The 26950-nt window shown below is 42.3% G+C and overlaps 1 protein-coding gene across 10 annotated transcripts in view; it reads left to right on the top strand.

Moving 5' to 3' along the window:
* Positions 1–26950, top strand: part of CIT (citron rho-interacting serine/threonine kinase) — a 158038-nt gene that overhangs the window by 2920 nt on the left and 128168 nt on the right. For all 10 annotated transcript variants that reach the window (XM_084868241.1, XM_084868249.1, XM_084868245.1 and 7 more), the window contains exons 4-7: positions 8721–8896; positions 12353–12454; positions 23734–23876; positions 25651–25744. In XM_084868241.1, the coding sequence (XP_084724367.1) occupies positions 8721–8896; positions 12353–12454; positions 23734–23876; positions 25651–25744 (515 nt within the window). The remainder of the gene's footprint in view (positions 1–8720; positions 8897–12352; positions 12455–23733; positions 23877–25650; positions 25745–26950) is intronic.

The following is a 26950-nucleotide window of genomic DNA, read 5'->3' as shown; positions in this document are numbered from 1 at the left end:
TATGCCACTGCTCATAAAATATATATAATTTTTTATTTTATTTATTTATTTTATTTTTAATGGAGGAAGGGGCTGATGAAAGCAAAAGAGCCTAAGGGCCCATGTTGGCCCTGCCCACACCCTGTTCTTGACTTTGCTTGACTTGGGGAAGTTGGCTGCTGGTCCCTAGTCTTTTTTGACCAGTGGTGATTTTGCCCACAGGGACACTGGGCAACGTCTGGGGACATTTGTGATTGTCAAAACTGGGGGGGGGGGGGGGGGGGGGGGAAGGGGGGGCATTGCTACTGGCATCTAAACAGCCTGTAAGGCACAGGACAGTTTTCCACAACATGGAATTATCGGGCTGGAAATGTCAATTGTGCCAAGTTTTGGAAACCCTGCCTTACATGACTTAACAGTATAACCACCCTAAACTTTAGTCGTCTCAAATGATGATCATTGTATTACCTTTCACGATTCTGTGGGTTCCTGGGCTCAGCTGAGGACTCCTCCTCTCTATGTGATGTTGGCCAAGATTTCAGGCACCAGGGACCCCTGGTCTGGAATGTCCAGATGGTTCACCCAGTGCTGACATGTTGACTAGAAGGCTGGGCTCAGCTGGGGTTCTGGGGTGACTAGGCCTTTTTCTCCTGAAGTCTCAGGGTTTTCGTGCTCTCCACGGCGCCTCTATGTGGTCCCTCTCTCAGGGGGTCAGCCAGCTACAGCCTGGATGCCTGTTATCTAAATAAAGTTTTACTGGAACACACAGCTCATTTGTTTAGGCGTTGTCTGTGGCTGCTTCCACATTTACAGTGGCATTTGAGTAGTGGTGACTGAGACCTTGAAAGGCCTACAAAGCCTAAAAGCCTGAAGTATTTACCATCTGGTCCTTTGAGGAAAAACTTGCTGATCCCTGATCTGCATGGTGATCCCTGATCTGCATGGTGGGTCTCTAGCAGAGATGTCCTACATGGTAGCTCGAGGTTTCCAAAAGCACAAAAGTAGAAGCGGCCAAGCCCCTTAGGGTGAAGTCCCGGAAGGGGCCTAGGGTCTATTTAGCTACATTTTGTTGTTTGAAGTGGGTCATAGGGCGGCCCAGGTTCCACTGCCAGGAACTACGCAAGGGCATGAATTCCAGGGGACATGTGTCACCTGGCACCACCTTCAGAGACTGGCTATCATACGCTGCCTGACCTTTATCTTTCACTGTGTACTAGTATATTAATACAATGGCAGGGAAGATTCTAATCGGCTCTGTTTTGGGTCGTTTGCCCACCAGTCACTGTGATTGGCCTCACCTGGGTACTCGGGTTCAGGGCACCGTGATTACCAGGGCCTCATGGAATGGGGGATGTGCAAGTAGCCAGAGGAGCTGGGAGTTTTGAATAGATGAAACCAGTGTATGGGCCCTAGCCTGTTTGTCCAGTGGATAGAGCATTGGCCTGTGGACTGAAGGTGTCTGGCATTGCAGGAGGCAGCCGATCATGATTCTCTGTCATTATTGATGTTTCTCTCCCTGTCCCTGTCCCTGTCCCTGTCCCTGTCCCTGTCCCTCTCCCTCTCCCTCTCCTTCTCCCTCTCCGAAATCAATAAAAATGTATTAAAAAAAATCAGTATATGTTCAGTACAATGACTTTAGGTAGTTAGGTGTGAACCTTGTCTGTCCTCAGTTTCCTCATCTGTAAAATGGGGGAAATGTATATCTAATAAGGCTGTGAGGGAATTGAATGATCAGGTTTATCATGTTGCCTGGTACATAGAGACACTTCATAAATGTTTCCCAATAACGATAGTCATAAACCTCCACCGATGTTTAATATATCTTTAACTTTAAAATGTCCTTGGGGTGTTTGCTCATTATTCTGTATTTGTTTGAATAAACTCCCACCTTATTTTCTTGCATATTTAAATTCTCAAATAGGGAGTGGAGGGGAAGGGAAATTATGTGACAGACGAATTTACCACTTACCGAGCCACCCAGAGGCACCTTCATTAGGCTGGAGATTGCTCTCTGGTTACTTTAAAGCAGTGGCTCTTCTTGACTCATTCCATAATCAGGGGGTTAGGCTTAGTGAAATGTAGATTCTTCAAATGGAATTCTCTTTCAGGGAACTGTTTCATATTGTTGAAGAGGCTTCCTGGAGAGTATAGTTGAGAGGCTATGATTGAAAAAGGTTGATTGCATTAGTGTTTTTTTTTAATTTTTTATTTTCTTTCCTTTTGAGTTTCTGTTTCAGAATGCAAGCTTCAGTTTCCCATGGGAATAAAGGTCCAAAAGCTGTTATTGCCCAAGATTCTAGAATCTTGTCACAGAGATAGAGATTTTCTCTGGGAATTTTTGGAGGAAATGAGACAGAGTGTACCCCTATAAACCAAAATGTTGCCCCTAGCATGGGCCAAGGGAGGGCAGAGAACTAGCATCTGGGAACGAGGGATGGAACTTTTTTCTTAATTACTGTCCTATCCCCAGTGTCTGACACATAGTAGCTGCTCAGTAAATACTGGTTGACTGACTATGATGCTAATGAACAAAACAAGTGGCCAAACCTTAAATATAGTGTCCCATAATTTGTGTGAAAAATAAACAGCAAGAGTGATATTAAAACACACATAGAAAAGTGTTCGTAATTGCCAAAGTTGGGAATTTTTGGTGAGTTGATAGTAGCTAAAATTCTACCCTCTTTCATCCACATTCACCATAGGTAAAATCTGTGTGTTCACAACTTTAATATTTATGGGCAAATTATAACTTGAAGTTTTTTCTTCCTAATTGTAAACATAATACAAAATTAAATATAAAAGATCAAAGAGAAAAATCCCTCAAAATCTTGCCTGCCTGAGATAACCATTATTAATAGTTTAGTGTATAGTATTGCAATGTTTTTGTCCTTATAAAATATTATAGCAATTATCAAAACACATCAAAAGGAGAAGACAGTATTTTATGAATTCCTCTGCCCCGGTCAATTAGCTTTAGCATCTATCAGCCCTTTCCCTGCGTGTTCTAACATTACTTGTGTTTAATTTTACACAAAAAGAATAATATGTGTTAAATTAGAAAGTGAAACATAATTACTTATTTGAGATCAATAAGAACTCAATGGGAATCACTGGTTCAGGCAAAGCCCAAATAGTGTTCCGATGAGGAGCAATGGGTATTTAGGAGGAAGGGAAGGGGCAGGATGACATCAACAGAAGGAAGGCATTTCTGTTGGTGCAGATAGCATTAACAGCCATGTTCATTCTAAATCATATTTAAAATTTCAGGCCAGTAGTCATAATAACTGCTTTTTTTTTTGTTATTTTGGCAAACAGTTCTTTGGGACAACGTTTCTTAAGCCCCATCCAAATGTTGTTTGCTCTGTTTTAATATTCCAAAGATTTGAGACAGAACAAGTTTAAGGCAGTTCCTCTGGCTTGGCAGCTCCGGTCCATTTTAGAGTGGTTCTGTTATTATTATTCACAAATGTGTATAATGTATTGTTCACATTGTGTATAATGTCTTGCCACTAGCTTTGCTCACTTAACAGCATATTTACCCAACAAATATTTATGGAGCATTGGCTATGTGCCAGATTCCCTTTTAGGTTTACAATAGTGACTAAAACAGACAAACTCTCCCCATATATTCTAGTGGAGGTAGAATAAGGGCCTAATCTTTTAAACAAGGGCCTAATATTCTTTTATGTGGGTGGACTTTCCCGTTGATGGACCTTTAGGTTGTTTTTAATCTTCTGTTACAAGCGTGCTCATCACGTTTTCATATGTATCTTCTGAGCACATGTGCTGGTGTTTCTGTGAAGCACTTTGAGTTCCTGGAAGTTGAAATGTTGGATTACTAAATCTCGAAAAGAAGCAGTGCATTCAGCGGTGCTGGCTTTTCCTTTCTGGGTGCAAATGTCTATCTGACAAGACCATCCTTTGCCTGCATTCTGTTATAGTGCTTCCGGTCTTTATTGCCACTTCAGAAGTCAGCACTGGGCTCTTACCTGCTATAACCATGTGCAGGGGTGAAGGGTAAAATGGTCTTGGGATTACAGAAGCTGCTAATTTAGAGAGAAATTGTGAAGATTTATTTTCTTAAATAGTCATAGACTTGAGTTTAGGGTCTTACCTGTTCACCTTAACAATCCAAAGCCTTTGAAAAAAGATATTGAGATTTGGAATGATTTTTTATTTTATTTATTTATTTTTTTAAGGTTAAGATGTTATCTTTCTTTTTTAAAAAATAAATTTTTATTTTTCATATTATTACAAATGTTTCTCTCCCCCCCCCATTGCTCTCCTCCACCAGGTTCCCACCCCACCCTCTGCCTTTTCCCCACCCCCCATTGTCCTTATCCATAGGTGCACAGTTTATGTTCAGTCTCTTCCCACATCCCCCTCTCCCCTTTGCCCCAAGAATCATCAGTTCACTCCCCTTCCATACTTCTGATTCTATTATATTCAACAGTTAATATTGTTCATCAGATTTTTTTTTTTAATTTCCTTGGTTTTTAGATTCACTTGTTGATAGTTACGTATTTGTTGTTCATAATTTTTATCTTTATTTACTTTCTCTTCCAAAAGTAAATTCATATAATTCTGGTTTGGTGGTGATGAACTCTAACTTTTTTTTTATTAGTGAAGCTCTTTATCTGGCCTTTGATTCTGAGTGATAGCTTTGCTGGGTAGATTATCTTTGTCTGTAGGTTCTTACTATTCATCACCTTGAATATTTCTTGCCATTCCCATCTGGCCTGCATGGTTTCTGTTGAGAAATCAGCTGACATTCGTATAGGTGCTCCTTTATAGGTAACTACCTGCTTTGCTCTTGCTGCTTTTAATATTCTCTCTTTCTCTTTTGCTCTTGGAATTTTAATTATGATTTGTCTTGGTGTGGTCCTCTTTGGATTCCTTTTGTTTGGAGTTTTTTGCGCTTCCTGGACTTGTAAGTCTAATTCTGTCACCAGGTGGGGGAAGTTTTCTGTCACTATTTCTTTCAGTATGTTTTTGATATCTTGCTCTCTCTCATCTTCTGGGACCCCCATAATTCTGATGTTGGTTCACTTGAAGTTGTCCCAGAGGTTTCTTACATTATCTTCAATTTTCTGGATTCTCTTGCCTTCTTGCTTCTGTGGAGGAGTGTCTTCTGGGTCTTTATGTTCCAAATCTTTGACTTGATTCTTGCGATCTTCCATTCTGTTTTTAGGACTCTGTATAATATTTTTTATTTCAGACAATGTATTCTTTATTTCTTGTTGATCCCTTATCATTTCTTGTTGATTTCTTATTAATTCTAGTTGATCCCTTTTCATATCCTCATAGGTCTTATCAACCTTTTCTAGGAAATTCTTGAAAAACCTTATAAGCGTATATTTGAACTCTATATCCAGTTGCTTTTTGTCCTCCATTTCTTTCGTTTGTGATCTATTTCGTTGTCTCGGCATTTTTGCAGCTTCTCTGATGGGGGCGGGGTTTCAGGGTGGAGCCTACAGCCTTGGCTTCCGTCAGCCCCGCCCTATGCTGTTCCTGAGTCTCAGTAATCCCCAGGGTCCTTCAGTACTCGTTGCAAGCACCTCTGAGAGAAAGGTGCCCTCGATTTTTGCCTGCTACCAAACAGTGTAGGATCTCCCCCAATGAGCCCGGAACTGGGGTTCAGTTCAGTTGGAAGTGGAGTTGGAGGTGGTGTTCAGAGCAGTCCGGAGCTTTGTCTCCTTCCCGCCAGGGCAATCCTGCGGCACAGCCAACGGTCCCTTCTCTGCACGCAATGTGCACGCCTCTGGGACCTCCTTTCGCCGCTCCCCCGGGGTTCCGCCTTACAGCCCAGCTCCCTATGGATGAGCCTGGGTCCCTGGGGTCTGGCCTAAAACTGGGGTTCAGAGCAGTCGGAACTGGGGCCCAGCACAGTCGGAGCTTTTAACTCCTTCCCTCTAGGGAACGTCAGCCAGGCACTCAGCCACCCCTCCTCTCTGGCTCCGTCCCTTAGGCTTTTACAGCTCCTCCACTCTTCCTTCTGGTTTTCTCCTTGCTTCTCGTAGAATTTCCAGTCAGTTGACTTTCCTGTAGTTCTGGGTAATGTCCATTTTACATTTTAGTTGTATTTTATTGAAATTGTTGTGTGCAGCTGCGACTAGGTGTTTACCTGTGCAGTCATCTTGGATTCTCCTCGTATCTCCTGGAATGATATTTTAGAATTCTGAGAGTATCATGGTGGTTTTGCCTGTAAGCAGTTTGCCTGCTTGTGTGATTGAGATGTCTGGTAGTTGGCAGAGACAGACCCAAAATTAATAAGTTGGACAAAGGCTGTAAGCAAATTGTGGGCTCAAGGCCTAACAGAGAATCAGGAGAGATTGGCCTTGTGTGGGAGCAGTAATGAAATCGGGTTCAGCCCAGAGAGTTGCAAGCCAGCGTATTTGGGAAATTATAGTTCAGAACTCAAACGCTTGATCTGAAAGAAACTTGGAAAGGGACAGGGAAGAAAGATGGGGCTGGCACTGTGATGTCAGGGTAAAAGGAAAATGCCGTTCAGCTTTCAATTTTGCTTCAGCAGTGATTTCTCTGTGGAGGCACTCTAGATTTTTTATTTTTATATTTTTATTTTTACAATGGTCATGATGAATTCATGGGGATCTACCTACCACTCTGGCCTGATTCCCCAAGGGCCGGAAGGAAGGTGTTTTGAGGATGACTGGCTAATGTGAGAGGTGGGTCTGTGGTGGGTAAACACTTAGTGCAACAGAGTTCATCGTAAGTGCCTTTGATACAAAGAAATTAAATTCCAGCTATGCAACAAAGAAAGGGGGTGGGTGACAGCAGTTACAACTGCATTGGCTAATTCATCAATATGCCACTCTGTGAATGTGGATATGAAATGGCTTTTCTTTTTGTTGGACTCGGTCCTGTCATGGTCTGAACAATCTGCTGAGCTGAACGTAACTCTAGAAATCTATCTTCCAATTTTGTCCATGGCCAACCTACAGAAATGGTGATCTGTTCCCGTGCCCAGAGGACTCCAGTGTCCCTCTGGGATTGCAAGACAGCCTCTTGGTCTTCAAGGTAGCACTGTCTGAGGGATTCTCCAGGGTAATTTTGATGATGTGTTTTCCTTGTCTTCCTTTGGAGTGTACCCCTGTATACGGTGCAGTTTCCTTATAATGTGCAGAACTGAATTAATTTTTCAGTCAGTCACAGCTGCTACCCTCCGTTCTTGCAGGTCATTAGAGTTGCTGCATATTCAGAGATGCTCCAGCCTAGTGTTCTTTCAGTGTTTAAAAAAAAGTATGTTAGAAACCTGCCATTCATTTATTTAGTCCATATTCATACATCAAAGATCTCTGACTGAACGTTTATGTCCCGCCCAGTTTACTGTGTTGAGCCTGTGTCCCTCAATGGGATGGTATTTGGAGGTGAGGCCTTTAGAGGTACTTAGATTGAGATGAGATCACAAGGATGGGGATTCCAAGAAGGGACTAGTGCTCTTATAAGAAGAGAAAGAGACTAAAACTGCCTTTCTCTTTGTCATGTGAGGATGGAGTGAAGAGGTGGTTGCCTATAAGCCAGGAATTGGGCCCCACCGGGAACTGAATATGCCTGCACCTTGATCTTGGATTTCCCAGCCTTCAGCATGATGAGAAATAAATGCCTGTTGTTTAAACAAATATCTATGGTATTTGTTATAGCAGTTCAAAGCAAACTAAGACACCAACAGTTTGTACTAGGACAGTGGTTGGCAAACTGCGGCTCTCGAGCCACATGTGCCACATGTGGCTCTTTGGTCCCTTGAGTGTGGCTTTTCCACAAAATATCACGACCTGGGCGAGTCTATTTTGGAGAAGTTTAAATTTAAAACATTTGGCTCTCAAAAGAAATTTCAGCCAAAATCAGTTTGGCTCTGGATAGAGCATCAGCCTGCGGACTGAAGGGTCCTGGGTTCGATTCTGGTCAAGGGCATGTACCTTGGTTGCAGGCACATCCCCCCAGTAGGGAGGTGCAAGAGGCAGCTGATTGATGACTCTCTCTGATCGATGTTTCTAACTCTCTATCCCTCTCCCTTCCTCTCTGTAAAAAAATCAATAAAATATATTTTAAAAAAATTTCAATCGTTTTACTGTTGATATTTCGCTCTGTTGACTAATGAGTTTGTCGACCACTGGCCTAGGAAAAGGAGTAAGATCATACATTAAGAAAAAGACAGCTGCAACCCTTTCAGAACTGTGGCATGTCAAGTTTGTTTTGTGTGTGTTTTGTAGCACTGCCACATATTAAGACAAGGAAGGCATTACTATTATTGACACAATTTATAGGCGATAAAATGGGCTACTGAAAGGAAACTGAGCTGAGCGCATGTCAGAATGGAATGTTCTAGAAACTACAGCATTGGTTGAGATGGGAGTCAGGATGCTTGCATCCATTGTAAAATTGACCTAAACGCGGACAAGCATTTTTGACCAAACACTGCCCTGCAGCTTTGGGGAGGAGGAAGGAAAGCTTGATCTGTTCTCCTTCCCCTATTTCCCAAGTCTACAGGATGCAAATTATAGCTGCCATGGAAACTGTGCTTTGGAATTTCTGGAGCCCTTAATTTAAAATATAAAAACACTTTTGTGCTGATTTTATAATTATTCATGATGATGAGAAGTGACTAAATGTCTTTGACAGTGAGGGAGGACATAAGAACACTTTCTCTTTTTTGGCTTTCATAAAGATGCAGGTCTTAGAAGCTCTTTATTTACCTGGGAGTCATTCTTCTATGTTTGCAGATTCCAGCACCATCACTGAGTTGCAGGAGCTCCAGCCTTCTGCGAAGGACTTCGAAGTGAGAAGCCTGGTGGGTTGTGGACACTTTGCTGAAGTGCAGGTGGTCAGAGAGAGAGCCACCGGGGACGTCTATGCCATGAAAGTGATGAAGAAGAAGGCCATGTTGGCCCAGGAGCAGGTAGGAGCATTTTGGCATCACACCTTTTCCCCTCTCTGTACCAGAATGTTTGTTGCAGAGCTGTTCATCTGCTGAATTGACATCTGGGATCAAGCACATTTTCCTGTGACTAGTTAGTTGCAGTTGCATGGGCAGACAGGTCTCTCATGTCCTTAGCTCTCTTTCTTGAACTAATCTTGACTCATTTTGAAGGCTCACAACTCCCCTGGATTTCTTTATCATGTTTTTATAGTTGTGTGTTTTATTCAGAACCAACTTGGCCTTTTAATTAATGAGTTTAAGGTCTTTCTTGACTGTCAGTTGGGGATTTAGAGATATGCATATTATGAGGTGAGTCAGCATTTGCTTTTGTGCACATTTTATATATTTGTGCTATGGGCATGTATATTTGATTTTAAAAAACACGCCTCTAAAGAAATGAAATAAAATCCTTATGTGGCTAGAGAGTTGCTTGTTTGAGAGCAGGTAAGAAGGCTATGGTATTTTTCTTTCTTTTAAACAAGCCTGATGCTCCAGACATATTGATTCTTTTGCTGTGTTTCTGGAGAGACGACCATCAGCCTTGGAGTTCAGAGAGTAATTTATTAGTTACAGACGTTTGAGTGCACATCATGTGTCTGATAATGTATCTGGCTCGTGGGAAGCCTGCACAAGGAAGTGAAGCTCCATGCTGTTGGTTTCAGGGTTTAAATTAAAATAACCTTGGAAAGCAGAGGAAAAATGCAAATATATAAAGCAGGCGCTTACCAGCTGAAACAGCTAAAGCGTCACAGGAGGGAGAGCAGTTAGCAAGTCTTTGAATGATGGAGTGAGGAGAGGTGTGAGCCAGGGGCAGTCAGGGGACGTTTGTTGCTGCGGGTTCTGGGCAGAGAGAAGTGACGAGAATATGCCAGGTGCAGCATGAGTGACTTTCTGGAGACTTGAGTACAGGATTGCTGTTTGCAGATGTGGTTTGTATTTTCAGTTTTTTAAAATGATTTAGAATAGACCTGGGAATGGGAAGAAATGAGGACATTTGGGTGGGATGGGGGTAACTGATGGGAAACCTCAAGAACCTTTTATTGTGGCAAAATAGATATAACATAAAATATATCGTTTTAACCATTTTAAAGATCAATTCATTGGTATTAGTGCCTTCGCAGTGTTGTGTAACCACAGCCATTTCTAGAACTTGTTCACATCCCAAACAGAAATGGTAACTCCCCATTCCCCCTACACCAGTTTTTGGAATGGCAGTTTAATCTGTGAGACAGCTGGGGATCATTTAGGCTTTTGGAAGGAGGAGGTTGGGATCAGAGTCTCAGGACCTCTGAGACTTTGTGTGGCCTCCAGGCAAAGAAGAGCGGAGGACAGGATGTTGCTTGTTGGAGTCCGAGGGGGATGTAGCCCGTGTTTAGAAATGCAGTGTGAGTAACTACCCAGAAAGGACCAATGCAGGGTGGGGCAGATCGTCTGCAGATTGTGGAAGATGCTCACCTGGCCTCCTGGCACCTACGTACCATCTATCCCCAGTGAACTCTTCCTGAGCACCTGCTGTGTTTGGAGTGTTTCTAGGTCGTTGGGAAGAGGCATTAGATATAGTCCCGACCTCGAGATGCTTACCTTGTAGATGGAAACAGTACATGCAAAGGCAGAATAATCCAGCGGCCCACACTGCAGTTCAGATAGCGTGCCTTCCTCCGGGGAATGACTCGTGATGACCCCTGTGAGGTATGGGTGGGAGGTCTCTAAAATCATACACATGTTGAAGTTGACCATCCATTCCTCAAGAGGGTGACTTTAAGAAAAGCAGGGTCCTTAGCTGAGCCATGCGGAGGCTTTGGAATTTAAGAGCATTAGAAGAGAGATGCCAGCACCAGGAGTGAGTGAAGAGAAATGCCCAAGGGGAGGAGGTAGGGAGAGGTAGTGTCCTGCAGACAAGACCTGTCGCCTAGGAGCGGCCAGTCCAGCCAGCCAGAGCTCCGTGAGAAGTGGAAGAGGTCATTTTAAATGAACAATGATACACTGTTACCGTCTAATCCTCAGACTCCCATTCAGGTGTGACCAGTGGTTCCACGGTCTTTTGGGACAAAAGGATCCAGTCCAGAACCACACCTGGCCTTTAGTTGTCCTGTCTTTTTAGTCTTTCCAATCTGGAACAATTCCTTAGTTTTTCCTGGACTTTCATGACCTTGATAATTCTAAAGACCACAGGCCAGTTATTTTGTAAAATTTGTATTTGTCTGATTTTCTCATGTTTGGGTTCAAGTTAGATGTCTTTGGCAGGAACATCACAGTTGAGACGCTCTGTTCTTTTTATTGCATCCCGCAGGTGGCTCTCAGTTTCAGTTGGTCACATTCAAGATGATGTTCACTTTGGTATCTGCCGAACTGCTTCACTCTAGTTACCTAAGTATCTTGTAGGAAGGTGCTTTCAAACTATCAAAACAGGCATTCCTCATAAAACTTTCAACTCACTCATTTATACTGTACGGGCTTATATTTAAATGTTTAAGTCAAAGAGTTATGATCCATTACTGTTATTATATATTTTTATAGTTAAATTGTCAGCAGGTTGGTCCATGAGAATCTCTTTAGATTGGCTTTTTGTCCTTTTGACATACCCCACCTTTGAGTACTGTCTTACTTTCTGGTACAAGTTTTCAGGACCTTGTACTTTTTCTTTGCCTGCTCCAGCCCTGCAACAGTCCTTTCAGTATAATACAGCCCTCCTGGCTCCCGTCTCTGCTCGGGGCTTGGGCCAAACCCTGGGAGCTTCCTGATGGCTCTCACATCACACCTCACTTTCTAGTCCAGCCCACAGCGCCAGCAGCAAGCTAACCAGTCAGTTGGAGCATCTGCCCCCTGGCGGTCAGTGCACGTTATAGTGCCTGGTCAAGTGGTCGAACTCCCAGATGAATTCTGGTCAAGGGGACAATTTGCATATTAAGGTTTTATTACCTATATAATAAAAATGCATTAGAATGCATCTAATCTACTGTCTTTGGTGCTGCCCTTCCCTTTGGTAGGCTCAGAACTTCCCTATATGTGGGTGCCTTCTTCACCCTGTATGGCTGTTGATACCATATATTGAACTGTCCCCACACGTGTTTGCAGCCCTCCTCATCCTGCTTGCACCTGGTATCCTGTTCTGGGCCACTATGCCTCTTTCTACCACTGTCACTGATGCTCAGGAAGGGAAGGTGAAGAGAAAGAGAAAGTACTTAGATTTAAAGAAAGTGAGTTGACTTTAAAGAAAGACACTAAGTAAATAATTGGTCAGATAATATATGGATCTGGCAAAAATTGTGAGCAAAGTAAGAAAATGGTTGAGATTTGTGGGATGCTGGGTTAAATGATTTTTTTTTTTTAAACTAGAGACATCAATTTAGGCTTTAAGAGAAAGAAAAGGGCATTTTCCTCTTCCTCACATTTACTTTGTATTATAATTGTCTAAAAGATTTCTTTTTCCTCTAGGTTTCATTTTTTGAGGAAGAACGGAACATATTATCTCAGAGCACAAGTCCTTGGATCCCCCAATTACAGTACGCCTTTCAGGACAAAAATAACCTTTATCTGGTGAGTATTTACATCTATCTGGAAGTAGCCCGGTGCACTGATACTGGATGTCACAGTCATAGAACCGATGTGGTTCTTGCTCAGACAGTCCATGGTACCTCTCTTTCCCTCCCCTGCTTTTCTGACTTTCAGGTGTCTTCCTGTTCTTCTCACCCTAAAGACTGAGGGCTAGCCCATTTAGAAACAGCCCCACTTACTGTTGGGTAGTGTAGCTATGACTTATAGGTCAATAATGAGAAATCATTTATTTGGGAATAGTCTGGGATTACCTTTAATAGAGTCTTGCTTTAATTTTTTAATAGAGGTATAATTGATATATAATAACTATATTTCAGATGTATAATATGTTTTATATTTGTATATATTGTGAAGTGATCACAACAAGTCTAGTTAACATCATTAAAAAATTTTTTTAATCCTCATCCGAGAATATGCTTAGAGATTGATAGATAGATAGATAAACATTGGTTACCTTCCATACACTTCTTGACAGGGGATCAAACCTGCAACCCTGGTATGTGCTTTGACTGAGAATTGAACTGGCAACCTTTTGGATGATGCTCAACCAACTAAGCCTCTTCCGGGGGGCAAGAAGTTTTAATTTTTTAAAATTGAGATAATTGATGATTATTATTAAGAAAATGCAATCACTGAAGAACTGTATGACATAGAAAGGAAAATGCTCTTCCTTTTTAGTCCATTTTCTAGTAGAACAAATATTAACTGTTATGCATGTTCTCTCTGACCCTTAACTATGTCTCATGGGAAAAGTATTTCTAGGTCTATATTTATAACACATACATATAGTTTATTTTACAAAAAAAGGTATATTACTCTCTGTTCTGCTCTGCTCTTCACCTTGTTTTTTGCCTTTACACGATTTGTCATGGACTTTTTTCCAGATTAGTACATACAGATCTGCCTCATTTTTTGAATGGCGCCATAGGTATTTCTGATATACATGTAACATAAGTTGTAGAATGCTAAAATTCATTTTGGGGCCTTGTTTAGATTCTTGGGGCTTTAGATTCTTAAAGTAAAAAAAAAGAAAAAGAAAAAAAAGTGTATCCTAGAAACAATTTTTGTTTTGTCTCTGAGTTAGCCCTTAAAACAAGACTATATAAACTTTATAGAGGCTCATGTAAGAGAGAGATGGGCTTCTATTTATCTTGCAATTTCACGGGGCTTCTTTTTGGGGACTTTACTGCCTTTATTTCCAACCTGGAATAAACAGTTTATTTGCTTTGGCTTCATATTAGTTGAGAAGCCATGCTGGTAGAGAAGCCTCCTCACGCCCCTCCCCCAACCCCTCCGTCCCCAGCCTTCTAAACGAGGACATTCTCACAGACTGCTGGGAGACTGGCCTTGCACCAGCCACATGCTCCTTCAAAATCAACACCACATCTGCTTGTTTATGGCCTGAAACTTCTTTTCCTTGAATAATGTCTGGGAAGCTTTTCTTCCTTGAGGACTGGGGCATGGAGCCCTGACCTTCACAAATGACCTTGATGATGTGTTCACTGATGCTTGCTGCAAATGCAACAATTGCCTTGTGGTGTCTGTATCTTACAGAGTCCCTTATGTTTGTGGCTATTAACAGACTTGTTGATTAGCCTGCAGAAAAGAAATTCCCTTGAAACCAGCAGGGGTTTGTTTGTTTGTTATTGTTGTTTTGGGTATTTTAATTAGAATTCTGCAAATGATTTAGAAGACCAGCTTGTGAGGATAAGCTTTATTTTCAAGGCAATGCATGCAGTCTTGGAGCTAGGAAAGGCACTGATTTTTGGCAAAAGCTCAGTCCACAGTTTTCTGGTCTGCCTTGCACTGCTCTGTAAGCTCATATTTCTCTTCCTTTGGGTTGAAGAGCTCATCTTCTAGATATCCCATCTCATGCAGTTTCTTCTTTAAAAAAAAAACAACACACATATTTTATTGATTTTTTACAGAGAGGAAGAGAGAGGGATAGTTAGAAACATTGATGAGAGAGAAACATCGATCAGCTGCCTCTTGCACACCCCCTACTGGAGATGTGCCTGCAACCAAGGTACATGCCCCCAACCAGAATCGAACCTGGGACCTTTCAGTCCGCAGGCTGATGCTCTCTCCACGGAGCCAAACCGGTTTCGGCTACAGCTTCTTCTTAAAACTACACATTGTTTAGGACTGTCACACTATCAAGGCCAGCTTTGGCCGGGTGATGACAGATTCTGAGTGTTGTGTGTAACTCAGATGACAACTAGTGGTCCAGGCACAGGTGGCAGTCACTGCTCAGTTGCTTCAGGGAAATGGTGTCTGTGGTGGCCAATGAGGATGACCAGAGGGAACCTAGGAGTTACCATTATCTTAAAAAAAAAAAAAATATTTTATTGATTTTTTTACAGAGAGGAAGGGAGAAAGGGATAGAGAGCTAGAAACATCGATGAAAGAGAAACATCCACCAGCTGCCTCCTGCACACCCCCCATTGGGGATGTGCACGCAACCAATGTCCATGCCCTTGACCGGAATTGAACCTGGGACCGACGCTCTATCCACTGAGCCAAACCGGTTTCAGCCCATTGTCTTTTTTTTTTTTTTTTTTTTTCCATGGCTCCACAAGTTTTAAAACATATCTTCAGGAAGTAATATTTGGGCATTTGAGAATTTTAAACTCTTTTGGTATTCCCATTTTTATCCTTACCAGTTGGCTTTGTCACAATGGTAAAAACCTACCCTTTCTTTTTAATTTGTGGACTTAACTGTGTGGACTTCTGCCTGAACATAGCCTTCCTGGAATAGCTCATGGGTTGGGAATACCTGCCGTTCCTCTGCTAAGATGGCTCCTGGCTGCAGGGGGTTTCCTTTTTGGGGTCTTCTAGCTGTGGGCTTCCCCCCTGGGTTTTGTCCCTGGCATCCGCATCCTCAGCTTAAGGACCATCTTCTCAGGTTATCTACTTGCCGACGTGCAAGATGGGAATGATTGCAAAACAGCTGCTTCTGGAGTTCTGGTTGCCTCAGCACACTGATACCTGGTTGCAACATCTTTCTGCCCTTCTTTAGTAGCTCCATTGAGTATCACTGATGGCATCTTGTAATTATCTCCTTGTCTGCATTGTCTTCTCAATTACTTTGGTACTTTGGAGTAAAATGCTTGCTTAGGGTGCAGTTTTCATAAAAAAATCCAAACTTAATATAGGAATCAAGGTGAGATTACAGATCCACCCTCCCTTATCTGCAATTCTGAAACACCCAGAGCTCTGAATAACCTCAAGTTCTTTTGTTACTTATTTGGCAGCAAAGCCTGACTTGAACTCCAGCAAAACCTGACCTGAACTCTCTTATTTATTCCGTTTAGTGTGACTATTCATCCATTTTGCTGCAAAATTACGAATGTATTTTATTACAGGGTGGTATCTCAGGCCCTACCCTTGGGTGTTACATAATGTAAAGTAAATGCACATTTTACCCTTCTGAAACCTGGGAATGCATTCTGCCGCAGGATCAGGGGACTAGATCTACTTTGGTATCATAAAGTACTAAATTCCATTATACCTTTTGACCACATAGAGATCATCAAACCTTTGAAGTTTAGGGAAACATGCAAATCATGGTAAGCTCCCCTGGTAGTTGAACATCATTGGTAATGCAAATGCATTTAATTGATGATACAATTTACATTAATGAAAAGATATAGGATTCCACCTCCGATATATTTCTCAGAGCTATCTCTCTTCTCCAGCCCTGCTTCTACGTGTGCGTTCCGGCCGCCATCTTTTGCCTGCATTACTGCATTAACCTCCTAGTGATCTCCCTGCCATCTGTCTTGTCCTTCCCCCAGGTCTTCCACACAGTGCAGCCAAGTTGTCCTGCTGTTAAAACCCTTCAAGACTCCCTGCTGCCCTCTGGATGAAGTCCAGACCTTTCCACGTGGTTTACATGGCCCTTTTTTTTTTTTTTCATGTCTCCAGCCTTGTTGCTTACTATTTCTTTCCTTTCCCTTGACAGTCACCCTACACTTCCTTTGGTTCTTTGAATTTGCCTCTAACCTTTCTCCATGCTGTTCCCTTTTTCCTTGTTCCTCTGGCTTACTCTGATTTCAACTTTTGGGCTTGGACCAGATGCTACTTCTTTTAGAAATAATTCTTCTTCTTCTCCTTCTTCTTCTTCTTCTTCTTCTTCTTCTTCTTCTTCTTCTTCTTCTTCTTCTTCTTCTTCTTCTTCTTCTTCTTCTTCTCCTCCTCCTCCTCCTCCTCCTCCTCCTCCTCCTCCTCCTCCTCCTCCTCCTTCTTTTTAATAACTTAAAACTTTTTTTAAATAAGAGTTGAGGTATAGTATAGTTTCAGGTGCACAACCCAATGATTGGGCACATATAACTTAATCTTTTTAAAAAAAATCTTTTATCATTTTTTAAAATATATTTTTATTGGTTTAAGAGAGGAAAAGAGAGGGAGCAAGAGATAGAAACATCAATGATGAGAGAGAATCATTGATTGGCTGCCTCCTGAATGCCCCCTACTGGGGATCGAGCCTGCAACCAGGCATGTGCCCTTGACTGAAATTGAACCTGGGACCCTTCAGTTTGCAGACCGATGCTCTTTCTACTGAGCCAAACCAGATAGGGCTCTATAACTTACCATTTTAGAAATTCCTGCCGGGCCCTTTACTGGACTCATCGCACCCCTGTACTTCCTCTTTCTGAGCAGCTACTCCTTCCTGAAGGGAGGGAGGGGTTATGTCTCCTTTGCTTCAGTAGAGTTTCCCCATGTAAATGCTTAAAAAATACTTATTGGATGAAAACACTGATTTCACAGAAATTTGATTTGTATACAAATTTACTTATTGTGTTATGGAAATAATATGTACTCTAAAGTATATAATTTAAGATAGACGCAATGGGATTTTCAAAATTTGGAGTGCAATGCCAAGGAAATTGAACTTGGGCACTTCGGAATTTTGATGGTTAAAAATTTTCCATTTGTAGTTACATACTAATGAATGTGGCTTACAATTTCTGGTATGTAGAAAATTGTAGCAAGTTCGTTGTAACATCTGGTTCTGTATAACAAGGCTAGTCCTGCATTCTGGCAGGTGGCCCATGGAAACAGTGCTGTGTTAATCTGGATCATGATGAAATCTGTTCAGTTCTGAATAGCAGATGCCTTTGCCTGTGTCCTTCCACTATGCAGCTGATCTTTACAAAGGAAACATTGTTTTGCAACTCACCACTTGTAATACGGTTACATCTAAATTCTTTGTAAATTCTTAGAGCTTGCTGGTTTTGTATTGATGTGTTTCATACTGTGGATCTCTTCAGGCTGCCTTAGCACTGAGCCTATAACTAACCAGTGAACCTTCTTTCCCTGCTGGCCTTCTATAAGCTTCCCTCTGTGCGTTCCCAATGCTCCCTGCTCCTCTGTTGCACACGGGGTGGTAGTAGTTAAGGTATAGGCTAAGGCATTGTAACGAAGAGACCCCAAAATACAGTCCATGTGGTGGAGCAGCAGTGATACTTCAGGAACCCAGTTTCCTTCCATCTGTGACTCCCCTATCCCTTAGGATGTTGTATTCATTGATGTGCTTGAACTGGGGCCATTTCATGCCTTTATTGTCCCCAACTGATAGCAGAAAGGAGAGCAAGGCAGAGCAGCCACATGTCTTTTCCATAGGATGATCCGGAGGTGGGGCACATGGTTTCCTCTCACATTTTGCTGACAAGACCTTGGTCACATGACTACACATCTGTATTGTCTTGCTGACCTATATCCAGCTCAGATTCTTACCACAATAGGTGAAGGGAAGAATGGATTTGGGGGACAAGTTATGTAGTCTGCCACAGAGATGAAAACTGGGTGTAAGCCACGCTCCCTAGAACCACCTCCCATCCTGTCATTACGTTATATTGTTGCATCCCAAACCACTTCTAACATGACCCTGGTTCTCATGTCCTGCTTGGAATTACTGCTCTATTCTTCCTATTTCTCTTTCAATGCACAGCCAGGTGGTTTCGTAAACAGTCTTCCTTTCTGTGAAGGAGCAATTTAGAGGTGGGCTGTTTCCAGGCAGCGACCCCGTGGCCTGTATGATCACCAGCCTGTGCTGCCGTTGGGAGTCTGGAGAGAGCGAATACAACTTCATTGTTTGTTTTACTGAAATGTGGCAGCTTGCGGTAGTTTTGACAGCAAAGACATGTGCTGTTTTGATCTCACTGGTAAGATTACCAGTTTTCAGGCTTGTCTCAAAACTCGCCAGCGTGTTCACGAGCTGCTGCTCGGGAGGCAGGCTTTGGAGACAGCTGCCCATCAGAAGGAGGCTGTTCCCTCGAATGTAGGTCTTTGTTCATTGCTGTTCCTGATGTGGTCTGTCCGGAGTCATTGGCCTTTTCGGCTTTAATGTTCTCAGTGGTGGAATCAGATATTAATACCTCTCATGGACCCCAATTCACTTGCTGAGTGTGTTACCTTCGGGGGGTTCTTTGAGTTCTCCATGCCTTTCATATAGTTGTGTTGTATCCTGGTCTTTAAGGCATATTTCAAGTGAGTGAATTTAGAGTCTTACCATTTTGGGTGTCCCTGTTTAGTTACATTGTCCCAGTTTGCCTGGCACCATCCTCCGTTTCTAATTCAGTAGGTCTGGGGCGGGGCCCAATAATTTTAATTTGTGATCAGTTCCCAGGTGAGGATGCTGCTGCTGGACCCCACTTTGAGAACCAGGGTCCTATAGCTGTTGGTATGGCTATAGTTAGCGTCTGGTTCCTGCGACTTCCTCCCACTCCTTCAGTATTAGTATACACATCTGAGACTCCTTTTCTGGTTCTTTTAGGCCAAGGCATGGTACCTACTCACTCCTCTGCTGTTAGCTAGCCACAGGAGTTTCACCATCCATGTTTATTTCCTTTAACCCTACCTATGCCTTTGGAAATAGCCCCTTCATTAATTCATCTCCTCTGTTATCTAGTTTGAGTGTGCTAGCCAACACTGTGGGTGATTCAGATCTCAATGAGGATTTTTTGAATTCATGCACTTATCAGGCTGGGATTCATAGTTTCTGAAATAAAAGGCCTCCTTTCTTTTTTTCTTGGTCATCTTGCCTTTCAAGAATAATTTAGGGTCTCTGCCAGGGCCCCCTCTGCTTATAGGACCCCTTCCTTGCTCCCTCATACCAAAGATCAGGAATACTGGCATAGTAGGTAATGATGCCAATAGCATCGTTGCGTTTCCATGGCACTTTCAGTCTTGCTGATTATAGTGCAGGCATTTCAAGGACAATGTTACAATATTTCTAAGTGATGGCCAGCGCAGTGTGCCTCTAAAGACACCTTAGGCAGATTGGAATAGAGTACTAAAGAACTATTAAATATTCATATACTTACATATGCATACATGTATAAGCAAGTGTGCAGGTATGTGTGTGCACATTACTGATACACTCACTCTTGGTTTCAAATGTAACACAGCTGATGGGAATTGCCATCCTTGTACTTGGGGGTTTGGACGCAAACACCAACAGAGAAGCATGTAATACGTTCCCTTTAATTAGCATCTGTAGCGGCTGCCATCAGAAGGGTCTGTCTCTGTTGGCCTGAATGTCTTTGCTTTAAAAGAGCAAGTCCATTATAGCTCCAAGCCTGGCTCGTCTGTCAGCTGCTGTGCTTTCTCTGCCATCCGCAGGGTTGTCACACTATTTAGGGCTGTTTCACTGCAGGGCTCTTTCCTCCTCCCACTTCCTGGCCTTTGATTACCATGCCTTGGCACTCGCCATTTGGGTGACCTGCAGCTGTTCAGGGACAGCTCTCGTCCTTGCAAAGATGGGGGATTGTAGCTTCAGTGCTGACAGCCTGGTTATTTTCCAGCCCTTTGTAGTCAGTGATCTTGTCTTGATTTGCAGAAAGGCTCCAGGTAGCCATTGGAAAAAAAATGTACAAAACAGAAGCGATAGTTGTATGAGGCCAGGTTTCGTACAAGGGCACCTTTGCTGTGGAAACTTTTCAACTGGTTGGAGTAGGGACCCTCGGTGCTCCACCATAGTGCTGGGCTGGCTGCATCAGAATCACCTGGTAGCACCCTAAAATGCAGGTCCTTAAGCCCCACCCATGGAGCTTAACTATGAAGTCTGAGTTGGTCCCTGGAACCCACATTTTTATTTACTTATTTTTTAAAATATATTTTATTGATTTTTTTACAGAGAGGAAGAGAGAGGGATAGAGAGTTAGAAACATCGATGAGAGAGAATCATCGATCAGCTGCTTCCTGCACACCCCCAACTGGGGATGTGCCTGCAACCAAGGTACATGCCCTTGACCAGAATCGAACCCGGGACCCTTCAGTCTGCAGGCTGACGCTCTATCCACTGAGCTAAACCGGCTTCGGCAGGAACCCACATTTTTAACAAGATCCTGAATGGTTAGGATGGGAAGAGACATACTTTACCCTTTCATGCTGTTTAATTAAAAAGAAATTTTTTTCATTCCATTAGAATTCCAGCTCCATGAAGATAGCTGTTTTCCTAATATCAAAAACAGTGCCTAGCACATAGTAGGCACTCACATATTTATTTGGATGAGTATATTTTATCTATTTTAAAATAGTGCTTACTTACCCAAGTGATTCTGGTGGGCAGGCAGGTTTGAGGAGCTCTGCCCAAAGGTCTTACCAGTCTAAGTAGGTTAGAAACCATATTTTGGGGGGGACCAACATCTCACTGGGCACCACTGGATAGTAAAACCAAGTGCTGTGAATGGTCAGTCTGGAACAGCCTGGGTGGTAACTTTAGCCTTAGTTTGTTGATAGTGTCTGTTGATGCTGCTCTTAAAGACTCTTAGTTTGTGACTTATTTTTAGGAATGTCAATTTTTATTCTCTTTTTGTTGTTGTTAATCCTCCCCGAGGATATTTTTTCATTGATCTTTTTTAGAGAGAGTGGAGGGAGGGGGAGAGATAAAGAGGGAAACTTGTACTGGTTGCTTCCTGCACTTGCCCTGACCAGGGCTGGGGACTGAGCTTGCAACCGAGGTATGTGCCTTTGACCAGAATCGAACCTGGAATCTTTCAGTCCGCAGACTGATGCTCTATCCACTGAGCCAAACTGGCTTGGGCTTATTTTAAGACATTTTCATTCTAAAAGTGTGACTACTAGTGTGCGTGTGTGTGTGTGTGTGTGTGTGAGAGAGAGAGAGAGAGAGAGAGAGAGAGAGAGAATGTGTGTTTATGTGTGTGTGTGTGTATGTGTGTGTGTGTGTATATATTAGAGGGCTCCTCAAATCTGCCTGCCCACCAGAATATATATATATATTCTGGTGGGCAGGCAGGTTTGAGGAGCCCTCTAATATATATATTAGAGGTCTGGTACATGAATTCCAGTCTGGTCAGGGGGAGGTGGGTGGTTGACTGGCCTGCCTGCTGGTTGAACTCCTGGTTGAGGGGACAATTTGCATATTAGCCTTTTATTATATAGGATATACACTGAGTGGCCAGATTATTATGCATTCAGAGATCATAGTAATCTGGCTACTCAGTGTATATGTAAAACAGACATCAAAATTAGCATTCATTCACTCACATACCAGAGCCTGTAGAGAACAAGGTTGGGGTGAGTGGGTGAGCCATAGGCAACTAGGTGGCTCCTGTGGGATCTTTTAGCACAGGGACAAGTAACTTATGTCTACTGTTAATTTGGGGGACATGAAGTCTACATTTTAGCTGCTGCCCCATCTAAGTGTTGCTGTTCTTGTTAGTTCATAGATCAAATCAAATGGAACCTTACTCTTCAAATTGTCCAGTCTCTGGTTGAGTATCTGCCATGTGTATGATGCCATGTGAATGGGGGTGACTCCCAGGTGATGTGGAGCCCTCCGGGAGGACACGCAACTCGCTGATTCCTTTCAGGGCCCTCTGGCCTGGGGTTGGCTTGGTGTGGGGCAGAGCCTTTACTTGACTAGCCTGGGGCCTCTGGGGATATGTGCCCGTGCTCCATGTTTGACTTTACTAGAGCTTTCTTCTAATTCTGGACTAAAAGCAAACAGGAGTTTGGAGGAGGATGGAGAAAATTCACTTTACAGAGGGAAAGGATGTGAACTATGTGAATGATGTGGAGGACCTTATTAGTGCCAGGCTTTGTGCTGAGAGGGTTCCTGGTGTGGGTGAAGTTTTTTGCTAATCAAATATTTTTGTTTGTCTTGTTAATCCTCACCCAAGGATATTTTCCCATTGATTTTTAGGGTGGAAAGGAGTGGGGGGGAGAGGTCGAAAGAGAGAGAAAAAAATCAATGTGAGAGAAATACATTTATTGGTTGCCTCTTGCATGTGACTGACCAGGACCAGGGCTTGAATCTGCAACCCAGGTACGTGCCCTTGACTGGAAATTGAACCCTCAACCCTTTGGTGTGTGGGCCAATGCTCTAACCACTAAGAAACACCAGCCAGGGCACTAACTCCCCCTTTCTTCCCTCTCCCTCCCCCCGCCCCATGTTTATACTAATAAGTTAATAATTTGTTATTGTTTTTAAATTCACAACAAAGGAGCTGTACTTTACCCTGCATAGGATGCCACTCTGTTTTACCGTGGACAGCTTTCCATGGCAGTGTGAATAGATCGAGTCCATTCATTTTTCATAGCTGAATCTTATCCCACTGTTTAGCTGGATCACATTTTAGCAGTTTCTTACTGATGGGTATTTGGGAGATTTCCAGGTTTTTTTCCTTCTATGTTACAAACAGTGCTGCAGTGGATCTGTTTATCTATCTACAAACTATTACATGTTCCTGTAAAATAGTCAGAAGTGGAATTATGAGACCAAAGAGTATATGTTCACATTTAAATATTTAATAGAGAGTCAGACTGTCTTCCACACAATGGAAGACTGATGGTTAAAGGCAAAGATTGTATCACATTTATTGCACGCGTGCTGTGTTCTGCTGGGTGCTGAGGGAATGCAGAAGGGGTGCAAGAGGTTTGTTGTCCTCCAGGAACTTCCATCGATGCTCTGTACTCACCCTCTGGAATGCCTGTTGGTATCAGTGGGTGGGCGAGTGGGAGGACTTAATTCAACTTTCAAGCTTGCCTTGCAAAGATTGTGCATGGTGTCTGGTACTAGCCTTTCATTTTATTGATTCTCTTGGGGAACAGATGCCATTTCCTTAGGGCGGGGACCTCATTCTACATGACTTATAATATGTCTCACACATCTTCATTACTTTGTGGAGACATCGTAATTAGAACATGTCAGGCAGGATTTGAGGATCTAATTGAGACATTTCCTTTTTTTGTGTGTGTGTATGAAGAATTAATAGCTTTGGCATTCTATACAGGTCATGGAATATCAGCCTGGAGGGGACTTGCTGTCACTTTTGAACAGATATGAGGACCAATTGGATGAAAACATGATTCAGTTTTACCTTGCCGAACTGATTTTGGCTGTTCACAGCGTTCATCTGATGGGATATGTACATCGGTAAGTGATACTCTCTGGTAGAATACTGAGGGTTTATCTGTATCACCTAAGAGTTCCAACAATAGAATGAATGGTTGATAATTTAGGCATCAAAATAACACTCTTCTAATTTTTAGCCAGCTTAACTATTACTGGCTGAAACTAAATTTTCCAAAATGGCAGACATTTCAGCTTGCCCATTCAACAGTGAAATAGACCTAGAATTGTAATGTTCTCAAGTTTGCTAGTTAGGTGTGTGAACGTAGTTAATTAAGACCAGGAGCTCTAATTAGAGGGATTCTTTGCATTATATGGTAGAAAGACAGAGTTTGACTTGCAAAAGGAGCTGTCATACCATGTAGAGCAGAACCATGGAATTGTACTTTTGACTTCACCTGTTAGTAATTTACAAAGGTATTCTGCACGATCCTCACTTGAAAAGTTTCTGTGCATCCTCACTATTTGATGTTTTATGTACCTGAGAATGTTGTGGGAATGGAATGTGGTTAGACCAGGAATCACAGGAGTCCTCCTCCTCTTCCTCCTCTTCCTCTTCAATGTATTTTGCAAAATGTGTGCTTATTATTTACAAGAGGCCTGGTATACAAAATTTGTGTACAGGGGAGGGTTCCCCTCAGCCCAGCCTGCACCCTCTCCAATCTGGAACCCCTTGGGGGATGTCCAACCGCTGTAAACTAGCAGTCAGACATCCCTCTCACAATCTGGGACAGCTGACTCCTAACTATTCACTTGCCTGCTTGCCTGATTGCCCCTAACTGCCCCCTCTGCCAACCTGATCACCCCTAACTGCCTCTGCCTGCTGACCTGATCACCCCAACTGCCCCCACCTCCCTGCTGGCCTGGACGCCCCCAACTAACCCCCCTGCCAGCCTGCCTGGTTGCCCCACGCAGCCTGCTGTTCATTTGTTTGGTCGTCCCTCACTAACCCCTCCTTGCTGGCCTGGTTCGGTCGTTACTATTACTATGACAGTATCCCAGACAATTTGCATATTCCTCTATTATTAGTATAGATATCCATCAATAGGGAGGTCTTATAGCAGAATACAGACACATAGATTTTTTAAAATTTAAATTCTTTTTTGTTTAAATTATTACATATGTCTCTTTTCCCCCCATTGACTTCTCCCCAGCTGTTCCCACCCCCCAGCACATGCCTTCACCTTCCTACTGTTTGTGTCCACGAGTTATGCTTATATGCATGCATATAAGTTCTTTAGTCGATCTCTTACTGCCCCCTCACCTCTGCCTTCCTTCTGAGATTGGACAGTCTGTTCTATACTTCTGTCTCTGGATTTATTTTTGTTCATCAGTTTATGTTGTTTATTATATTCCACAAATGATGAGTTCATGTGATATTTATCTTTCTCCGACTGGCTTATTTCGCTTAGCATAATGCTTTCCAGTTCCATCCATACTGTTGTAAATGGTAAGAGTTCCTTCTTTTTTACAGCAGTGTAGTATTCCATTGTGCAGATGTAACAGTTTTTTAATCCACTCATCTGCTGATGGGCACTTAGGCTGTTTCCAAATCTTAGCTATGGTGAATTGTGCTATGAACATAGGGGTGCATATGTCCTTTCTGATGGGTGATTCTGATTTATTGGGGTTTATTCCTAAAGTGGGATCACTGGGTTAAATGGGAGTTTTATTTTTAATTTTCTGAGGAAATGCCATACTGTTTTCCACAGCAGATACTAAGATTCTTGGCTGAATCAATGTCTAGGTGATGGGCATAGAGAAGACAACACTAATTTGTGGCCTGATTTTCTTACAGAGACCTCAAGCCTGAGAATATTCTCATTGATCGGACAGGACACATCAAGCTGGTGGATTTTGGATCAGCTGCTAAAATGAACTCAAATAAGATGGTAACAAAATGCAATAAGTTAGCTTAATAGAGGTTGTACTGAAAAACATTCTGTGATCCTTATAATAAGTTGGGGAAATACTGGGATAAAGCTGAGTGACATTTTGGAGCCTTTTTCTGCCGGCATGTGAAATGACTTCTTAAGGGGGATGAGAGTGGGGATGGGGACACAGAGTTCTTTCCCAGACTTACTTGACCTTGCACCCTGTTATGTATAATACTTGTTCATACCCTACAAGACATTTTTAGGAACATTCTTTTTAAAAAGTTTTTTTAAAATTAACTTTTCACAGAGAGGAAGGGAGAGGGATAGAAAGTTAGAAACATCGATGAGAGAGAAACATCTATCAGCTGCCTCCTGCACATCCCCCACTGGGAATGTGCCCGCAACCAAGGTACATGCCCTTGACCAGAATCGAACCTGGGACCTTTTAGTCTGCAAGCCAATGCTCTATCCATTGAGCGAAATCGGTTTCGGCTAGGAACATTCTTATAGTTTGGTTTAAAAGAGAGAAAAATACTCATTTTGTTTTCCCTTCATTTTCTTTGCCTGGTAGAGACTGTCTTCTTTTACATTATGGTTTTTTTTAACCTTAAAATATTTGTTGAAACATAATCTTCTTTATTTCAAATCCTCTATTTTCCATGCAGCACAATTAAAGTTAATCATCAGAGCAATTGAACCAAAATATCCTAGGCGTTAAGAACTAAGTGCTCAAAATGTTAATCCTGAGTCCTGGAACTGTGGTAAAAATTAAAATATATCCCATGTGTTAAATAGTAGGGCAGGAGGGCAGCTATTGAGAGCCAGAGTGAGAATATGTTAGGAAAAAATGACAAAGTAAAAAAAAAAAAAGGTTAAAAATCTAATAAAGTTAATACATATTAAAATGTGAATTTGGAAGTCAATTATGCAACAAATGATAAGTCTAAGAGAAAATCGACTTAGGTTTTAAGACTCATTTCACAACTGAACCACTTGGTGACCTAGATAAGTCCTTATGAGTTTGGCCTTTTATTCTTTCTCCAGAAAATACTGATTTTAGTAAAAATGCACAAATTAAGAGGTTAGAGAAGCTGTTCTTCAAAAATCCCCCAGCTGTGAGTTAAGTTCTTTCTGTAAAGGGAAATATGTAAAGTTATCTTTCTCAAATTTCTTGAAGGAAAGGTGGGTATTTATATCAAATTATGTTTTATAATCTATTCC

This window comes from Pipistrellus hanaki, assembly GCF_964339955.1.
Source record: "Pipistrellus hanaki genome assembly, chromosome: 19".
Lineage (NCBI taxonomy): Eukaryota > Metazoa > Chordata > Mammalia > Chiroptera > Vespertilionidae > Pipistrellus > Pipistrellus hanaki.
The sequence above is the reverse complement of the archived record's forward strand: the minus strand, read 5'-3'. Positions and strand labels throughout refer to the sequence as shown.